General features: G+C 51.2%; 2 protein-coding genes across 3 annotated transcripts in view; one reads left to right on the forward strand and one right to left on the reverse strand.

Moving 5' to 3' along the window:
* Positions 1-1,643: 1,643 nt before the first annotated feature.
* On the reverse strand, positions 1,644-4,180 carry ccn1 (cellular communication network factor 1). The gene is made up of 5 exons (XM_029147167.3): positions 3,975-4,180; positions 3,548-3,788; positions 3,013-3,357; positions 2,720-2,922; positions 1,644-2,623 (listed from the first exon to the last, which is right to left on the reverse strand). The coding sequence occupies exons 1-5, from the start codon at positions 4,020-4,022 to the stop codon at positions 2,321-2,323; spliced, it is 1,140 nt and encodes a 379-aa protein (XP_029003000.1). The 5' UTR covers positions 4,023-4,180; the 3' UTR covers positions 1,644-2,320.
* Positions 4,181-4,562: 382 nt separating this feature from the next.
* The window catches only part of ddah1 (dimethylarginine dimethylaminohydrolase 1), a 43,153-nt gene continuing 31,938 nt past the window's right edge, over positions 4,563-15,777 (forward strand). The window contains exon 1 of one of the 2 annotated variants that reach the window (XM_029147169.3): positions 4,563-5,412. Coding sequence is in view for 1 of the 2 variants with exons in the window: in XM_029147168.3 (XP_029003001.1) it covers positions 8,410-8,709 (300 nt within the window). In the remaining variant the exon portion in view is untranslated. Of the gene's footprint in view, positions 5,413-7,590; positions 8,710-15,777 lie in introns of those variants that run through there. The other variant, XM_029147168.3, reaches the window with a different exon arrangement.

Below are 15,777 nucleotides of genomic sequence, written 5' to 3' on the forward strand. Positions count from 1 at the left end.
CCCTGGGCTCTTTATAAGAACGAATATGAGTCTGGGCTTATAGACAAGTGCATTGTAAAGTAGCTGACATCCGTGTGTAACGTCCTCACTCCCGTTAGCTCCTGGTAGCACAGCATTACGTACGCTTGATGAAGCTTTAATGCTAATGTCTTTGTCATATAAACACTTTTGGGGTTCAGGGAGTGAGGAAGTTTTGAGAGGTTTAATTGCACGGGCGCCTGTGTGCGAGTGCTCGCTTCCCCGTGCTTTTTACAGCTCCGTGCCTGGTTGGCTGCAGCGGCACCGTTTATTTCTCCCAATAAACATGATGGTTGCGTTCCCTGAGCCACGGAGGGACTGTGGACCTCGCTACCGTGCTTATCTGGACACTATGAAGGGAGGACCCTGGCTGAACAAAGGGACTGCTCACATAACACGAAGCCCGTTGCATAACCCGGCGAGCTGCGCTGTGTTAACATGACAAATGCCAGCGTGAGTGCATGGCACTTTCTGAACGATGAAGGGCAAAGATGGAAATTTCTCCTTGTGGAGAAGCAGAGGAGGAAGGAGCAGACGCGGGGCTTACTGTAAATCCAGGCAGCCACACATCTTTGTGATTATCTAGACCTCGGCAGCCTTTGATCTGTGCGATCTGTGAAAGCCTCATCCTGTGCGGCACGCAGGATGTGCCATGCATTACTGCCAAACACCCCTGATTGGAGCTTCTTCTCGGCAGCTGTGTCATGCACACGCAGACGGAGCGCTTTGAAAGTTCAACCCAGTACCTGGGAGTGGGTATTTTTGGAAAAGCGTCTCCGCTGCAGTGAACGAGTTGCCCTGGAATATTTTCCGACATCTGCCGCCCATCAGGACGTCTGCTGCCGGAGCCACTGCTGCATTCCTGAGCCGCTCCCTCTACCTGGATTCCCTGTCCCCCCCCCCCGCTCCGGCCCACCGCGGCTCCTCGTGCGGTGCAGGCGCCGACCGTCACACCTAACGCACGCTTCAGGTGTGACACCTGGACCCGCGCTGGGCCCGGTGGTGTTTACGGACTCCGAGCTGGAAATGTGACTTTCTGTGGCCAAACGAGCAGGCGTGTTTCCTGCTTCTGCCCCATCACACTATTTCTCCATCCCCATCACAGTGGAACCTGGACGGGGACGCTGGTCCTCCCTCCTCCGCAGGCTGTTTACAACTGTTCAGCAGATCCCTGCAGTTTAAGAGGCAGCAGAGGCCAATGCGTCTAATTCATTTTAAAGGCAGCTGCTAATGAATTGGGATGATTTAGTGGTGTGTGAGAAGAGCACCCAGGAATCCTCGCTTCGCAGACGCAAGAATAGTCATTGTCCATCTGCACGGCGTCTAATCCCAGCCCATTCAAAGCAGCACTTTAGATTCTTGGCATTCTCTCATACTCATTGCTACTCATGGACTTAACCCCCCCAGAATCAGTCATGTATATGGCTTAGCCGGATCAAATGAAAGCAGGCTAGCTGCTGCAGATCACATTCCACAGCACGGAGCGTCCGGAGAGACGGTCTTCAAGGTTGTGTTATATAAGAACAGGGTGACCCGGCTCAGTCTGTTGGGTCTACGCGCTGATAGAACCCAAGGATCCTCTCTAAACGGAAGCACTCGGGACAAACTCAACTCACACCACGGCGTCCTTTATAAATAAACTGTTTAATTTGTAGCATATAAAATTAAATCATTTTACAATTTATTCCAGTATGACACATAATATCCAAATAAAGAAGCTACGGCTTTTGATAAATAATATTAATAACAATAATCCAAACATTCATTCATCCTTTTGATGTTCTGCTTTGTCTTTTTCGTGAAGGGATCGATAGCTGCCAGTAAACATGAACAGTAATGCCCACGTCAGGAAGGAATGAAACTGCACACTTGTCAAACAAGTCCATAGGTTACACTTGGGTTTCTGCGTCTTGCTCCTAAGATACAGGACGTTAGACTAATTGAAGTTGCGCATGTGCATATCCACATATCTGGAGTCTGGGTCACGTCTGATGCAAAGGATCAAAATATACACAGTGAATTGATATCAGCGACTAACTTACATGTACAAATCTTAATTACAACCGGCTCCATAACGAAGCTACTCGATAGGCTCCATTAATATGAAGCAGTTCTTATTCAGAATGCTGCCGTCGTCGCAGCAAACAGTGCACTTCAATAAGTCCTCGTGATGTAAGCCCACAATTCCTTGGGAATCTAGTTACAACAAGAAGCTGGCAGTTGATTGGTGGTCTGTTGGAACCCCTGCATTCATCTGCACTGCCATTGGCTGCCAATGACGCAGACCGCGGCTCTGGGCCGATCAGTCCCTGAACTTGTGGATGTCGTTGGAGAGGCGGTAGAAGGGGAAGGCGGCCTCGCTGGCGTGGGGGCAGTTGTACGTGCACTTGCAGGACTCGATCATCATGACGTTCTTGTTGAAGGTCTCGCCGTCCTCGCAGCGGAACTTGACGCGGATGGTTCTGGTGTCGTGGGGGCTGCAGCAGCGGCCGTCCACGCAGGCGCCGCAGTACTTGGGCCGGTACTTCTTCAGGCTGGAGCAGCCGGCGTAGGTGAACTTCACGGGCTGACTGGACTTCTTGGTTCTGCTGCACTTCTTTCCTTTCTGCGGGGGAGCAAACGACAGAGACGGGGATCAGTTTTGCCCCCGCGTCCGCGGCACCGGCCCGGTTCCCCTCTCATCCGGGCGTTTGACACGTACCTTCAGACTGGAGTAGGGCGACTGGGTGCACGGTCGCACTTCACAGATTCGGGTCTCTTTGACCAGCTTGCACTCAGCGTTGTTGTTGGTGACTCTGGAGGAGATGCCGGTTCCGCAGCTCTTGGAGCACGGGGACCAGGGCGTGGTTTGAATGATGCACTTCTGACTGTCAAACATGTGGACCTCGGGCTGTGGTCTGAATGCTGCGATATGAAAAATAAAGCATTGGTACCTTATAGAAAAACCAACCCTAACGCCGTTTCAGCTCATAAAGACTCATGCTGAAGTCTTACCAGGTAGAGACTTGAGTCCGCCCTTGACTATTGCGATGAGCTCGTTCCTGTTGGTCAGGTCTCGTTCCAGCTCGTCGGCCAGTAGCTCTTTCCCAAATATCTTCTCCAGGACGTCGGTGTCCCTGCCGTCGTCGCACACCCACTCCTCGCAGCACTTGCCGGCCACCTTCACCAGCCGGGGGTTGGCGCAGCCCAGGTTGGGCAGGGAGAGCTCCTGGGGGCAGAGCGGGACGCAGCCCACGGCCCCGTCGATGCACGTGCACTGGTGCTTGCAGTTGGGCTGGAAGCTCTCTCCGTTCTGGTAGATCCGGCTGTTGTACTCGCAGGGCCGGCCCTCCAGCTTGGCTGCAAAAGCGGGAGCGGAGGAATGTTATTCTTTCCTGCCCTGCTCAGGGACGTCTGCAGAAGGCATCACATGGCTGCCAGATAAGGATCAGTTGTGAGTCTGTGGCTCCACACTGAGCTGCCTGTGCTCGGAGGTTCAGGCTGACTGCTGAACTAGACTAAACCAGAGGCAGGAAGGCTTCATACGCACCTCGGCAGATGCCACGAGCGGTGGCGCCCGTGAAGCTGGCTCCGTAGTTGCACTCCAGCCCTTTGGTGTGGTCGCAGGGCTCCGTCAGGCTGCAGTCCTCGTTCAGCTGCCGGGCGCAGACTTTGCAGCAGCCGCAGCCGTCCAGCGCGACGCTCACGCCGGGCGCGCACTTGGGCATCTCCAGCGGGCACTCGCACACGGCGGGGCACGAGGATGAGGAGGGGGAGGAGGAGGAGAGGACCTGCGGCGACAAATCCACCGTTAAAAGCTGGAATTTCTGAAGTCACGGCAAAGATTATTAGAGGAAATGTATCATTCGATCCGCGTGTCGACATCAGTTTCCCATCGTGAGACTAAAGGAAACAAAGCGGCTGCCGCCATCACTGTTGTTATTCAGAGACAGGTTGAGAAATACACGAGAACTCACCAAGCCGAGGCTTCCGAGGAAGGCGACAACAACAGTGAGCATCAGCATCTTGGATAAAAACCGTGTGCGCGTTCCAGCAGGTTCCTGTCCCAGGTGTAGGAAAAGTCAACAAGCGCGTGTTCGCAGGTATTCCCTCAGCGAGTCGTCTGGACGCGGCTCTCTGCTCGTCTCTAGTGTGAAGCAGGCGCAGCTCTCGGTAACGCCGTTCAGTCTGCTGAGGTCCGGCCACCTCTGGACATTTATAGAGGAGTGGAGGCTGACGTCATCCCCGGGCTGCCTGCTGAACTGTTCCCAAACTATGCCAGGAATGTTTCTCGGCGCATTTTCCATCCAAGAAGCTAAGCTCCACCCTGTCTAAAGCGTTTTTTCTTTTTTGAAATGGATTTTTCCCCCCTGAATCCCATCTGAACACACTTTCCGTCTCACATTTTCCCCTGCTTGTTTATTCCTCCTTTCGTTTTCTTCCTCTGCTTCTCACATATAAACTCGGGTCCTTTTCTCACGACGTATATGAGCTGTATTGTAACTGTATTGGCTGCTGTAAATGTTGGACTTCATCGTTTCACTTTCCCCAAAACTAAAGAAATATCGGTGACTTTTTGGTTTTTTCCGTTTAAAACGTGACATATGTAAATATAATCAAACCACGTCATGAAGGATTAACAGGTTATTATCGAGACGTTTACTTCAGTTATTGTCCCCGTTTAACAGTGTTTTCTTCTACTTCCTTATGAATACAGTCTGTTTGCATCATGATGTTGCAGTGTCCACGGTTAAAATAGCTGTAGTCTTAGTTTTTCCTGTGTAAATCCTGAAAGGTGTGGGCAGGAATACTTTTACCAGCGTCTATTTCTGGCTCGCCAGCCTTTATTCAGAGCAGCTAAACGTTTCCAGATGCGCACCGGAGCTCGAGCGCAGACGTAACGATATTGCCATATTTGGTATGGCAGTAGCCTACATTATTAACATATTTCACTTCCTTTGGTCAGCGCACCACAAAGCATTCCTGACAGCATAAAGGCTTGTTAAACGCGGTCCCCACGCACGGGCATTCCTTTTCCATTCATTCCTTTTCACGCAATCTGTCCATCACGTTCCGGGGCAGAAACGTGGGTCCCGCGGTCCAGTTTTCCACGGGGATGTTGTTCTGTTAGCGGTGCAGGAGACAAATACTTGGTGCGTGTCTATTTTTACCCCAGGGCTTTCAATCAGTCCCCTCCAGTTGGAAACAGTCACCCGAGGGAAACGAAATGCGTGGAGACGCAAAATAAAGTGTTATCGTCGCCACGAAACGGGACGCGTGCAGTTGTGTGTTTGTGTTTATCAGGATCGGACCCTTCACCTCTGTCTCCCTGTGGGAGATCTCCCGTGTAGACTTAACATAACGCACATGCTGTGAGACCGCAGCACTGAGCCACGCGGCTGAGGAGCGTCTCCGGTGAGTTCGGACTTCTTTTGTTCACTTGTTTTTACGAGCTCCGGTGTGGTTGAATTTAAGGGCTTTTAATAAAGGGGGGGGGGGGGGGGGGTCGCTTCAAAACATTGTGCGTTACGTTATGTTATGAGTGTGAGAATCTGCGAAGGTCAGCTGATGATTAGAAGTCTTGTTTTTAAGGGACCGTAAACGAACCACGTGATCTCCCGAGCGGCCGCGTGGACGACGGAAGACGGGGTGAACGTCGCGATGCGCGTCATGAACTTTCTCACAGCGACCGTCGGAGCCGAGGTTGTGACCGCGCTCCTGTTCTCATACTTCCATTTCGAGACGCTAGGCGGTGACGTGAAAACGCTGCCTTCACGACGCGCAGGCTTTTATTGTGAAGAGTGACCAGTGTGAGAACACGTCAGCGGTCGCCTCACCTCCAAATAGTCCGTGTCGTGTTCCAAACCATTACGCGGCTCGTATTTATAGTCGGTGGCTCGAGTCTGAAAGCGTGAGGCGCGCGCGTGGGGAGGGGGTGTGTCCGTGGAACATGTGCTCTCAGCTGCGTGTTATTCAGATAAACATGTGAACCCAACACTGAATGACGTCATCTTGGTTCAAGTTGAATTTATACTGTTAAATTGTGTTTTCTCACAAGCTGAGGTCGTTGGGTTCAGTGTGTTTGCAGTCAGGATGTGTTTGCTCGCATGGATGTGGGTCAGTCCTTGTTCCCGTCCTTGTTGAAGGACAATAAATAAATTGCTGGAACATTCCTTTAATGTGTCAGCAGTGCGTCCGTGCAGCCTTTGTGCGTGCATCCGTCCGTGTGTTATGGAAGTAGGAAACGGTGCTGTCATTGCACGTCAGCGGAGAATAACACGCAGCGAGCGGCCCTCATTCCACCGCTTCCCATTCAGGAAAGTCGCTCCAACGTGTTGTGATGCCTGGACGTAATAGTTTCCAAAAGAACCACATCCCACAACGCTGGAGGGACCGTGAGCAGACGGCTCCAGAAGCAGCCACGCCGGCCTCTCATGCGTCTGACGCTCGTCTGCCACGTTCCTCCACCGTTGGTGGAGAAGCAGTCGTCCTGTAACGAGGCGTGTGGACCGACGTGGACCGTGTGCTTCCTATAAGGTCAACTGTCTGTCGGGTGCTGCAGCGTATTCAGTCCATGTGTTCTGCTGCATGGAGGTGATTCAAACTCGTCTCAAATCCGGTCAAACACAGTAACGGTCTCTGATATTAGGAGACAAGTTGTCCTAATAAGGGATATGATGGGTTTAATCCATGGATGATAATCCTCATCTTCTGTCTAATCCCTGCGTGCTTTAAAAGTCACAGTGAGGGTTCAGCACGTGGTGTTTCCTGTGATCTGCTGGTACAGAATGACCCATTTATGCGCTGGAACTTCATAATCAGGCGTTGCTCAAACACGACGTCACCGGCCTCCAACGTGATGTGAAACAGCGCGGAGCAGCGCGTGTCAGATAAAAAAAGAGTGGAATCCAGGAGCTCTGTCGAAAAGTGAGCCGAAATGAGCGCCCTCTGCCGAGAATTCACAATCAGCCGCTCTGATTACGCGGAAACACGTGTGACATTTGAGGCCGAATACATTTAATTCCAGGAAAGAATCTCCCTTTGATGTTCTGACACAACGATGTGTTGAAGAGGTGTTAGTCATGTTTGAACGTGGAATTAAAAGCAGAGCCGATCTATTGGATCACTATCAAAATACTTCAGCGCCGCTCATCTCGTTGCTTTGTCTCATGTTAATCACAGTTTGCCCTGTGCACCTGTGTAATCATGCACATCTGTGTAGCGTCTCAGGCTAATCGTGCTAGACAATAATGTGGGGGAGGATCCCGTCTGCTTTCACTCTTCTTCTCTCATATCTCTCCTCAAAGTCAAAGGGATTTCCTCCGTCCAAAGCATCAGAAATTCCTCCGACTGAGGAGAAGAGAGGGTTTTTTTCCGGGCCGCATCCACAGATGGTGATGGAACAAAGGGGAGCGATCTGGGTGGGGGCAGGTGTTAGTGTTGGGGGGGGGGGTGATCCTTGATAGAGGAGAAAAGGAATGTGGGGCTCCAGGAATGTTTGGAGCAGTCGGGATAATTGAGTGAATCTGGAACAAGAAAAAACAAACCGAGGTCCCGCAGTGGAAGAATGTGCTTCTGGGACGTCTGCAGAAACATTCCATCCGTTCAGACGGCTTCACCGGGCCCACAGCTTCCTCAGATGGCACCACAGGGAATAGGACCCCCCAGACAGACACACTTCCTACATTACACCTCCCCTCTCATGCTGCTTGTTGAGTCTGTTTATGATTAGCACAATCAACTGACTGAGGTTAATGCTTGACAGCCTCGTTGCCTTATCGCTCAGGTTCCATTCGGAACCGACTATTTTCTTCTTGGCAAAAAGAGTGTCCTGCAAAAATACCCGTGAGGGTGAGGATGAACTTTATTGATTCCACAGTGGGAGCATTCAATGAACAGATTGCAGATACTTCTAGTAAAACCACAGCCTGAACCCTAAGAGGGGGAAAAGCACGTGGAGCCTTTGTGAATGTGCAGAAATGAACGATGCCCATTAATATTATTGCTATGAACGCATTGCTGCGGTTCCCCTGCGGGACAGAGCCGGCGCGTGCGTGGGCCGGCGCGTGCGCTCCCCGCGCCGCCGTGCAGCAGTGGGACATTGATTGACCCCGGGTCCGGCGTGTCACGGTGCGACCATCACGTGTAGCTCCCACTCCACACGTGATGTTCGCTGCGCGTCACCGACGCGCCGCCGCTCGCCTAAAGAGACCGGAGCAGCGCCGACTGACACCGAATGTGGCAAAATAACGAATAAAAACGCAACAGCCTGCAGGGGGACAAACAGGCGAGCAGACCGCTGCAGGTTCACCGGCGTTAGTTTCATTCATTCACCGACGCGTCCGCGAGCTTCTGCGCAGCCCGTTTCTTGTGTTGCCACATTTGAAGGTGTCAAGTAAAGGAAAGCAGAACATGGCTGGTTTGATGGCAGGCTTCGGCCACTACACCCACGCCGTGGTGCGGGGAATCCCCGCGTCCCTGGTCAAAGAGGCGCTCCGGACCAGCGCGTCGGAGGCGGACGTGGACCTGGACAAGGCGCGGAGGGAGCACGAGGCGTACGTGGAGGTCCTGAGGACCAGGCTCGGGCTGGAGGTGCTCGAGCTCCCCGCGGACGAGTCGATGCCGGACTGCGTGTTCGTGGAGGACGCGGCGGTGGTGTGCGGTGACACGGCGCTCATCACCAGACCCGGGGCTGAGAGCAGGAGGAGAGAGGTAGGGAGGCTTCCAGAGCTTCATTCAGGACGAGGGAAACGAGAAAAAAGTTTGATGTGAGCATCCTCCCCTCGGGTGTTCCTGTGCTCACGGCGAGTAATTACCCACAGACGAACAATATAGGGAAACACGTAAATGTGCTGCGTTTAGCCTGAGTGGCAGCTTCTAGATTTCAGCGGGGGCGAGAAAATCCCGCTTTATTCTCCAAATGCTTAATCCACAATTAACCTAATTGATTAATCGCCGGAGTCGCGTGATGCCGAATGAATTCTTCTGCAGAACCGCTCGAAACTTGGTGTTTGGCGGATTCATCATCACACACGAGCTCCACATGTGCGGACGCTGGAGCAGCGCTGCCGCAGCTCCATCACATTTTAACCATATACCGCTCCAGCCTCAACAAAGGGACGCGGTGATTATCCACGAGGCAACGCCCATCGCGGGGACGACCGTGTTCTTTATTATACACGCGTGTATTATGTGAGGCAGCGTGTCAGCGTCATCGTCTCCTCTGACTTTATATTCTGTGCAGGTCGAGGGTTCGGCGCGTCCCACGAGTTCTTCCCTCATAACTAATAATATGACATGATAATTGACTGTGTGCAATCATGACAAGCTGTGAGGAAGAGGAAATTGTATAGAAACCTGCAGCTGAAACACTTTGTCTCCGCTAAAATGAATGAATGAATTAGCGAGTGAATGAATGGAGGCATTTCTGAAAATAAACCAGTGTGAGTGCACTGGGTTGCAGTAGCTGAGGGTATTGAAGCCGTGCGCGTGCGTGTGTGCGTGTGTGCGTGTGCGTGTGCGTGTGCGTGCGTGTGTGTGTGTGTGTGTGTGTGTGTGTGTGTGTGTGTGTGTGTGTGTGTGTGTTTGCCTGTTCGTATCTGTGACAATGGAGGAGACGGCAGGACGGCTTCTCTCAAAGCCCCTGTCATTTCACATCACAGTCACTTCTCCCCTCTCACTGGTGCTAATGGTCCCCGGCTCCACTGGCAGCACGGATATTGATTGAAAATTCCAGCTACCTTGAGCCGCCGCGTTTCATCGGCGCAGAATGCGCTGTGTTTGAATCCTCCCCTGTGGATTGTGAAATCGCTCCCATTTTAGAGGGAATTCTTATTTGGTTTCCTAACAGTGCTCTGCTCGCGGGAGATATCAGCAGTGATGCATGGAAATTTGGCAAATACGGCACAAGTGCGTAAACAATAAGTTTGCAAATCACAGATGGATTCCAGCAAATGCAGAACTGGATCCTTTAGCTTCCAATAGAAGGCAACTGTCTAAAAGTTTAACGTCATTGTCATCGGAGGTGAACTTCTGCTGGAAACTAAACTAACACAACGCTTTTATACATCGAGGCGAGAGTCGAGCTGTAGGGTCAGTGCTGATAGTGCTCATTGAATCTGGGTCATATTTTCTCCCATGTGCTCCTGACGCCCATTGTTCATTGTGTAATCATTACATTTATCACTATTGCAGCGATAAAACCTGACTATTGCATGTTCAGCACGATCAAAGGACCAAAACACTGTCGTTTACAACTTTTCTCAGGCCACAGACTCCCATCTCCCTCACTGTTTACCACCGTTGCCGTGGTAACGGATAAGCTGATGCCGCTGATGCTTCCTGCGCTGCACGTCCGATGTGTTTACGTCGCTCGGTCTGTTGGGAGTTTGAACGTCATGCCTTTGTTTGCACCTCCAGGCAGACGACGCTGAAATGATTAGGTGCCTCCCCGCTGCTCCGACAGCCCCAATTCCACTTCTTGTCAGCCTTTTTTGTAATGAATAATTGTACTTGTGGGTGTGAGAGAAACCTGCAATTGTCTAATCAGCCCCATCCTTCACTTTGACTGGTGTGCACTTGGTTGGTGCCATCGTGGGACGGCTCAGTTTTCTGAGACTTCCACATTTGCACATTTAATAGTGTATTTCTTTGTATTTTTGAATCTATAATAAAAAAATCCAACTTTTTCATTTGCAGCTTTGAACCAGCAGCACTTCTGTGGCCTCTGAACGTCTTGGCTGTGTGGAAGTATCTCCTTTTTGCTGCTGATTAAAGTGAGAGCGCTGCTCCATGCGCAGCCTTGCACAGACTCCTAATAGCGTTCAGTCTTGGAGCGAGGAAGAAGCCAACCTGATCCTCAGGAGGAAATCAACCCTCGCTGTGAATTTAATTGCACGATTCTGATATCTGACCTGGAAGTTTAATGAGTGACCGCCAGAAAACAGGCTTTCTTTCTGTCTGTGCATCAGTGTCTGTTTTGTTGCAGTGAACGCACGAGCCGTTTCTACGTGTTCTTATCCTGGGATGTTGATTAAACGGTGGCTTCTTTGTTAGTTAAAGAATAAACCAGCATGTTTCATAACCGATCAGAGGTCGACGCTGGTTTCGTCCGTATGACACATGGATTGAAAGAACTTAATGAACGTTTCTTGTTTGCAGGGATCAGATCCATTAGGCTGCGGCTTAAAAGCTTCAATACTGGCGGGAATATTGGCCTAAATGCACTAAGTTATTATCTACAGCAGACTGGAGCACAGAGTCTCCCACAAAGAGCCAGAGTCATTAAACGCTGGTCTGACACTCTCTAAAGGACCAATAATGTGAAAAGGAAATGTTCATAAACATTCACAGGTGTTTAGCATAATGGAGAGTGTGTGTGCAGTGGATGTAGAGTGCGCGAGGGTCAAAGGTCGTCTCACATTTCAGATACTGAGAGTTCAAGGTACGAATGTGTTGCACTTCAACCTTCAACAGATCGTTGCTGCAGCACCTTATCTAATGCTGGACTGTGATATGAGGAGCGCTTTAGGATCCCTTCAACTGCAGCGCGGCTTGCAGAGCACCTTTGTCTGTGAACATTCAGCCGGTTCACTGAGCTGAGGTGCTGCGCTTCTATAATGCGGCTCCTGCTAACTCCCAGTCAAGCATGTAATTGGCAATTAGACGTGTTGTGGCTGTGACGCTGGTTAAGGACCATGTCCACATCCTTGTCCCTGTCAGGTTTCAGCCCAGAGCATAAACAGTGGAAACAGAAAGACAGAATAATATATTGTTTCAACATTTTCTATACTCGTCTCCTGTATTTGTACCAGCTTCAGAGTGAACATAATGGTGAGCGAGTGATGTCTACAACCAATTAAGCTGCAAACTTTGAGTCATTAGAAATAATGTAAACGTCTTCCTGTGAAAGCTTTGGTGTCATGTCTGGAGGCAGGACGGGAATATCTGCAGCACAGACACAATATTTGGGTCATGTTTTCGCAGACGTAATATTTAGCCGGTGTTCCGGCCGCGCGGCCCCTTTCCGCTCATACCTCACGTAGCCGCCTCCAAACTAACAGCAAACAGCGAGTTGGCCGGCAGACGCATTCCTCGCCGCTCCCGTGAAGACTTCCCCGACGGAAGCGCTCTGGTTTCCTTCAGGGAGGCTTGACATCCGCGTGCGAGACACCTGGATGTGGGACGGGGTCGTGGCATTCCTGCCTTTCCTCCGTCTGACTCCACATCTGGCACGCTCATCCCGCCGCGCCTCGTCCACAGCCTTCACATTCAGCCGCTCCCGTTAAATGGTCTGAGCGATATTGGTTAACCTACTTTCAAGACGCGGATAAATTATATTTCCAGTAATACGATTATAGCGGCGGCAAACGATCGCTCTGCCAACACGCCTGTTGTTACTCGCATTGGAAACGCATTGAGGACCAGCGGTGGAACATTCCACTCAGAACACATTTGAAGCTCGCCAGATATTTGAACACGGCCTCCGGTACCTGGAGACGGAGCTCACCTGTGTTTTGTTTTAACGTTTTCATACCTGATCCGGAGCGATAATATTTACAGAGCGTCCGTCTCCATTGAGCAGGAGGAGAAGGAAGCAGCAGCACCAGCTGAAGTGTGAATTAGCGCTAGCGCGCTGTTCTCACATTGCACAGACTGCGACTGAATTAAATTTTACTCGAGTCACACTCATGTGTCGAGCAGTGGGTTCAAGGATTCGGCTGCATCATCTCTTTGTGTTCCAACATGTGCGGGGACTCCTTGCCCTGTGTTGTGAAGCCTGTATAGAGCAGACCTAACCCCCCCACACACACCTGCCCCCTTTTGGCCCCGCGTCGACCCCTGCGACCCCCCGGGCTGACGCGCGGCGCCGCCCCCTCGCCGACAGGAGCTGCTCTCCAGCAGACGACCGGGTCGCGCTCAGCCGTCGCCGTGGGTGTGTGAAGGTCTGGCTCGGTATGCGAGACGGAGCAGCGGAGGACGCGGAGGCAGGCGAGGAGAACAGTCTGGCTAAGGTCAGAGAGACTGTAGAAAGGGCCCCAGACAAATAAAGGCCCCATTTATTGAGTGGAAATGTCATGCTTGCCTTGCGCTCCCATCTGGCCGGAACAACCTTTCTCTGCCCTCATAATCACATTCATCGTCTGCTGCAGAAACGAGGGCTTCACATCACTTTGTAGCATCTTGACCTTTGATTGCAGGAGCGCTGATAAACCCAAATCAACCCAAAGCACCTGGAATACTCCGAGTACATTAGCCTCCTGCGTTGGCCCGTTGGCCGGGTTTGTTTACTTTAATAGTATCAGGCAGATTTTGCACACGCGTTGATTAGTCCCTGAATGCAGCACATGTTAAAGGTGGCCCTTATTTAACCCGACAAATAGCTGCTTGGTTGCTTTTTGCTGCTGAGTTACGGTAGATAAACTTCTCACGCTTGATGATTTCTCACTCTCATCCACCCACTTTCTATTGAAACACACAAACTCCCCAATAAATAACGAAGATGATTCATTGTGGATCATTGAAGGATCCCAGCATTAGACCAGCTTCCACTGAGCCCACGCAGGCTGAGACTGAAAGGATCTGGACTGGGACTCAAATCAAGAGTGACGTAAGCGTTTGTTACCATAAGGTCAATAACGAGACGTTTCTCCTGAAATTCCTCGCTGATCTACTGTAACGCCGCTTGTCGTGTGTCGGTTCCAGTCGGGCTCTTCTGACACTGAGACATTAGAACCCCCCCACCCCTTGGCCTCACGTCAACTCAGAGGCGTTGGGCTTTTGTATTTACGTGTCAGGATGATGTCAGCGCGAGGCCGTGACGCACGGCGACGCCTCTGGGATCGTCCTGAGTCGTTGACACCAGAACCAGCGTGTGGTTTGGACCCGGAGACGGCGCGGCGGCGTTGTGTACCGATGACGACGCGCTGAGAATCTGCGTGAGCAACAAGTCGCGCTGTTGAAGCTGAACGGGGCTCTGTTTTCTGCGACGCTGCAGTTGTGGGTGTTGAAAAGGAAAATCCTCCTAAACGCTGCCCCGTCCGGAGTTTTCACACGTGAACAAGAAGTGATTTGTCTTAGGGTTTTTTTTCCTGCATGCTTCACGTCTTCTCTTTCAGTTTTTGCACGTCCATCAAAGCGTGGAACAAATATCACTGCCTCAATATGAGCGTTTTCAGCTTGCGCTTCATTGGGACCTGCTCATCACTCATCATTGTTTTTGGCCTCCCATTGGGTCACACATGTGCCCCGCGCCCTGTAAAAAGCCTGTGAAGGTCGAGCGCCTGCCCTTTAACTCCCTCGGTTGATCTGAGGTCTCAGACACGGGCGGCGAAACGCAGGTGAATATTTTCCACATGACGGCGCGTCAGGAAATGAGTGTGAGTGGGTGTCGCAGCCCGTCGCGGCCCGTTGTGTGTGCACCATTAGCGTGTGTCACTTCCATCCTGACGTCACACAGCCAATATTGACAACACACTTAATGCCGCGCTGTATTTATGATAAAGGCATTAATCACCAACCAACAAGTGTCTTGTTTTGTTTACAATAAGATTGTATTAATCTGTTAAAATATTAAAACGAATGGCATTCCATAGGAAACTACAGCTGCATGTGGTGCCTGCTGCTGCAGAGTTAGCGTGTGCATGGGAAGCTGAGGCGCCCGGTGTGGCCGGGCAGGTACCGGGCTCCAGCCGGGGGTGGGGGGTGATAGCATGGCCTGCCCTGTCTGCTCCGGCTCTCACAGTGGGGTGTGATGTCCGCTCTCAGTCTGTTCTCACGCCAACAGTCGTAGAGAAAGCACAAAGCACACAGCTCCTCTGCAGAGCCAGCAGAAACGGGCCGAGTCCGAAACGTCAGCGTGATGACATGATTCATGCCGAGTCCAACCCTGCCTTGAGCTCCTCAAATGCATTTCTGTTTATGTCAGCTGTGCATTAGACATCATGGGCTTTGGCGAATGTGAGCGGGAATGTAAACCGTATCGTCGCTATCGGTTTAATCTCGGCGCATGTCGGAACACGGCTGGAAGCAGTCAAGCGTTTTACCACATGTTCTCCTTCTTAAATGAACTCTGGGACTCTTTAAAAACCACACGTGTCACTTCACATTTACGTTTTACACCCTAATGTCATTATCTGCCACGTTTCGCTGAGCTGGAGTCTTTGGATGTGGAGCTCGCGGACCGTTCATGAATCCCAGCACATGTCCATGTAACATAGTGCAGCAGGTGGCTGCCGCGGCTCCAGCCTGTGTTTATGCATGCGTGTGTCCAGGGGTGGTGAAGTTCAGGGCCGTGTAATTGTTATGTTCGCGCCACAGCATGACCGGTGCGTGTTACATAACGGCCCCTTTCTATTGTGTAACTGTGTTTATTTAGTTTTCCAGCAAATGCTCTGCTAAAGAGGTGAATCTGGTCCAAAGACTCAGGAGGATACGCGGGCCTCTGAGGTGGAGCGGATGAAGTATTTCGTTGGCACAGCACTTGGAAAAAATACATCAAGAGTGTTGGGAAACGCTTTTGAGAGCGTATGTGGAGGGGTTTTTTTGTCCTCTCATTCATGTAGGGAATTCTATGGGAGCGCTTCCACTGTGTATAATGTGGTTTTACTCTTTGGTGTGGAAAGACTCTCATTCCCATCTGCAGTCATGCTGCAGATGGACGTCTCACCGTTGTGCGATCCGGCGCTGGTTCTGTGGCTGCGGCATCATTTTGAATGCGTTGTTTAAACAGAATGCCGACGACGTCCCACACGTGAAGAGAAGCATTGCAGCTCAGTGGAA

The sequence above is a fragment of the Betta splendens genome, chromosome 4 (assembly GCF_900634795.4).
Source record: "Betta splendens chromosome 4, fBetSpl5.4, whole genome shotgun sequence".
NCBI classification, from domain to species: Eukaryota; Metazoa; Chordata; class Actinopteri; order Anabantiformes; family Osphronemidae; genus Betta; species Betta splendens.

Excerpts from the sequence above, each read along its gene's own strand:
- ccn1 (XM_029147167.3), bottom strand. The coding sequence starts at position 4,022 with ATGCTGATGCTCACTGTTGTTGTCGCCTTCCTCGGAAGCCTCGGCTTG. Across the intron at positions 2,923-3,012 it reads CGGACTCAAGTCTCTACCTG|CATTCAGACCACAGCCCGAG; the intron begins GTAAGACTTCAG and ends TTCATATCGCAG. Across the intron at positions 2,624-2,719 it reads CGCCCTACTCCAGTCTGAAG|AAAGGAAAGAAGTGCAGCAG; the intron begins GTACGTGTCAAA and ends GCTCCCCCGCAG.